The sequence below is a fragment of the Oratosquilla oratoria genome, chromosome 22, assembly GCF_046742065.1.
Source record: "Oratosquilla oratoria isolate Oo_2021 chromosome 22, ASM4674206v1, whole genome shotgun sequence".
NCBI classification, from domain to species: Eukaryota; Metazoa; Arthropoda; class Malacostraca; order Stomatopoda; family Squillidae; genus Oratosquilla; species Oratosquilla oratoria.
In genome coordinates, this window is record NC_134798.1 from 15,181,482 (window position 1) to 15,185,197 (window position 3,716).

At 53.7% G+C, this 3,716-nt stretch overlaps 1 protein-coding gene across 1 annotated transcript in view; it reads right to left on the reverse strand.

Moving 5' to 3' along the window:
• LOC143037284 (uncharacterized) overlaps positions 1–3,389 on the reverse strand; it is a 6,391-nt gene extending 3,002 nt beyond the window's left edge. Inside the window, exon 1 of the mRNA XM_076205417.1 lies at positions 2,796–3,389. Coding sequence (XP_076061532.1) covers positions 2,796–3,389 — 594 coding nt within the window. The remainder of the gene's footprint in view (positions 1–2,795) is intronic.
• Positions 3,390–3,716: the final 327 nt, after the last annotated feature.

The window sequence follows — 3,716 nt, forward strand, 5'->3', positions numbered from 1 at the left end:
GGACGTGCGTATACCGAGGAGGACCATTGGAAGCACCGTAGACCAGTTGGTGCGGTCGCGTGCTGTTGCTGCAAGTGAAGCCTTGAGTTGTCGGTGGAAGCGTTCGACGAGTCCGTTGGATTGGGGATGGTAGCTTGCTGTTCTGAAACGCCGGATACCTAGCAAAGACATAACCTTGTTCCATAGATTGGATTCAAATTGGCTACCACGGTCGGATGTGAGGCTGAGTGGTGTACCGAATCTTGAAATCCAGGTGGTTATAAAAGCTTTGGCTACTGTATCTGTGCTTATGTCAGTAAGCGGGATTGCTTCGGGCCAGCGTGTAAAACGGTCTACACAAGTAAGAATATACCTGAAGCTGTCGGAGAAGGGAAGCGGTCCGACGATGTCGATGTGGACGTGCTCGAGTCGAGTGGAGACTGGGCGAAAGGTACCTGGAGGGGAGATGGTGTGGCGTGTGACCTTGGAAGCTTGGCATTTGACGCAGGTGCGGATCCAGTGTCGAACGTCTTTGGCGATTCCACTCCAGATGAAGCGTGATGACATCATGTGCTGCGAAGCTCGAATACCTGGGTGGGAGAGGTCATGTAAATGGCGGAACAAGGGATACCTGTGGTTCACGGGCAAGTAGGGACGGATGGTGTCCGTGGATACATCGGCGTAGAGCTGAGTGTTGGTTCCAGGGAGCTGTACCTTCTTCATCTGCAACGCGGGGTTTTCCATCAATCGCTGCAGCTCGGTATCACCAGCTTGGTCTGCAGCGATGGCGGCGTAGTCGATGAGAGAGGTAGAGACTGCAGATATGTTGCGCGAGAGTGCATCGGCAGGACAGTTATCTTCACCTCGAACAAAACGAATATCTGTGGTGAATTGGGAGATGAAATCTATGTGTCGGAGTTGTCTAGGGGAGTATGTTGTCTTGTTATGAATGAATGTTGTTGTGATTGGTTTGTGGTCGGTGTATATGTGGAATTGTCGTCCTTCGACGAAATACCTGAACCTGTTGACAGCCTTGTAGATGGCTAGGAGTTCCTTGTCGAAGGCGCTGTATTTTTTCTCGGCATTGTTGAGCTTCTTTGAGAAGAAGGCGATGGGTTTCCAGGCATCGTTGATGTATTGCTGCAGAACTGCGCCGACACCTGTGTCTGAAGCATCTGTCGAGATGGAAGTGATGGCATCAGGAATAGGGAAACTAAGGGCGGTAGCATTCCCGAGTGCTTCTTTGGCTGCCATGAAAGCTGCATCAGTTTCGACGTCCCAGTTGAGTACGATGGAACGTCCCCTCTTGCACGGCTTGATCATGGAGTAGAGCGGTTGGAGCAGTTGAGCGCAGCCTGGAATGAAACGATTATAGAAATTTAACATACCAAGGAATTGCTTGAGTTGGCGCTGTGTTGTAGGTTTCGGGAAACTCTGGATGGCGTCGCAGCGGGATGAGACAGGGGTGACGCCTGAAGGTGTGACGGTGTGTCCTAGAAAGTTGATGGATGACACACCGAAGTCAGATTTCTCGAGATTGATGTGGATGCCGTAGTCTTGTAGGCGGGTAAAGACTTGCTTCAGATGGTCTTGGTGCGTGGCTTCGTCAGGGCTGGCGATGAGTACATCGTCGATGTAGGTGAAGCAAAAAGGCAGGCCTCGTAGGACTTCGTCCATGAATCTCTGGAAAGTTTGGGCAGAGTTCTTGAGGCCGAAGGGCATTCGAACGTATTCGAACAAGCCAAAAGGTGTTGTGACAGCTGTTTTGGGAATGTCAGGCGGGTTGACCGGAATATGATGGAAGGCTTTTACAAGATCGATCCGGGAGTATACGCGAGTTCCTGCAAGGTGTGAGGAAAACTCCTGTATGTTGGGAACTGGGTACCTATCCATCACAGTTCGTGAGTTGAGGGCGCGGTAGTCACCGCATGGCCTGATGTCGCCGTTGCTTTTGGGGACGATGTGGAGAGCTGACGACCAGTTGCTTGAGCTTGGACGAATGATACCTTGACGCATGAGGGCTTCCAGTTCTGCCTTGGCTAGCTTGAGGCGTTCCGGAGCCAGACGACGGGCTTTGGCGTAGACTGGAGGTCCCGTAGTCTCTATGTGGTGCACTACGTGGTGTTTCACAGTCGTGGTCGTGGAGTAAGGTTGTGTCAAGGCAGGAAAGTTCCTGAGGAGAGAAGCAAACTTGTTATCAGCACTGATGGTTGAAAGTTGGCTACTTACTCCGGTTGTTGGCCTGGCGTTGGATGACATCGATGTAAGGGGGTCGTGGAGCTTGCGATTTTTAATATCGATCAGGAGATCGAAGTGGGTCAAAAAATCGGCGCCAAGGATGGGTTGGGAAACTGATGCAACGTAGAAGGTCCACTCAAAGGATCGGCGAAGGTTGAGTTCTAGCTGAAGTGTCTTCCTCTTGAAAACGGGTATCTTGGTGCCGTTGGCTGCGAAGAGGGAAGACATCGGCGGCAGGTATTGCTGGGATGCTGTGGCAGGCAGGACACTGACTTCAGCTCCGGTATCGATGAGGTATGTGGTGTTGGAGAGTGGATCAAATACGAAAAAGAGTTTCGATGTATGTTGGCGAACGCTGTGCGCCGTTAGCGTTCGCCCATCTTGTTTAACGGTGCCGGTGAGAAGGTGCACGGCTGTGTACATTTCCTCGCATCTTGTCCAAAGCGATGATGGTAGAAGCAGACGCCTGATGTTTGCTTGGGTCTTCCTCTGGATGTAGACCTGGAGCGGTTGCGGTAGTATCTTGGTGACGGGGGTCGTTGTTGAAGATTGGCAACCTGCTCTTGGAGGGCGCTAACCTGGAGGGTGAGTTTAGAGACTAGCTCGGTTAACGCCTGAGTTGCGGACTGGTCGGCGAGGTTAGCGATGGTAGGGCGCGCAACTGGTACCGAAGCCATGAACTCATCAGCGAGTGTGGCTAGCTCGTCGAGCGAGAGCTTGTTCTTGGCGCTGAAGAGGTTGCCTTGGATGGTTGTTGGTAGGCGCTGGTAGAATAGGTGGCGCAAGATGGAGGTGTCGAATGTTGCGTATTTGTCTCCGAGCAATCGCTTCATGCGTCGCAGCAAGTCGGATGGTTTCTCATTTCCAAGTTCTTCTTTCGAGAGGAGCTCCTGCAGGCGTGTAGCTTCGGAAGACTCAAGGCGGTCCAGAACAGCTTTCTTCAAATCTTCGTATGGGGTACCGGATGTAGGTGCCTTGGAGATGGTGTCTGAAACTTGGAGGAGTACGTCAGATGGTAAGAGGCCACAAGCATGTGAAAACTTCGTAAGGCTGGTGGTAATGCGGTTTGCCTTAAAGTTACACTCGAGGATTGTGAACCATATTGTTGGGTCGCGGTTGGAAAAAGGGGGTGCGCGGAATGCACTTACTTCCTGTTGTTGATCGTCCGTCATGCTTACGTGATTAGTATGCAGCGATGTTCGTGGGCAGCTGAGTTGGCGGGGCTGGGCAGGCTGGGTCAACGGGCAGGACAACCCGGGACGGCGGGGCTGGGCACGGCAGGGCGGCGGGCGGGGCTGGGCACGCTGGTGCGGCAGTCAGGTCGGGGCGGTAGTACTGGGCTGGGCAGCCAAGCCGGGACAGCGGGGCGGGGCTGGGCACGCTGGTGCGGCGTGCAGGCCGGTGCTGTAGAGCTGGGAAGGCCGGGCGGGTGGAGCCGGGCTGGACGAGCAGGCTGGGCGGCAAGGGCGGCGGAAGTCCAGGGCAGGCAGCAGGGGCGT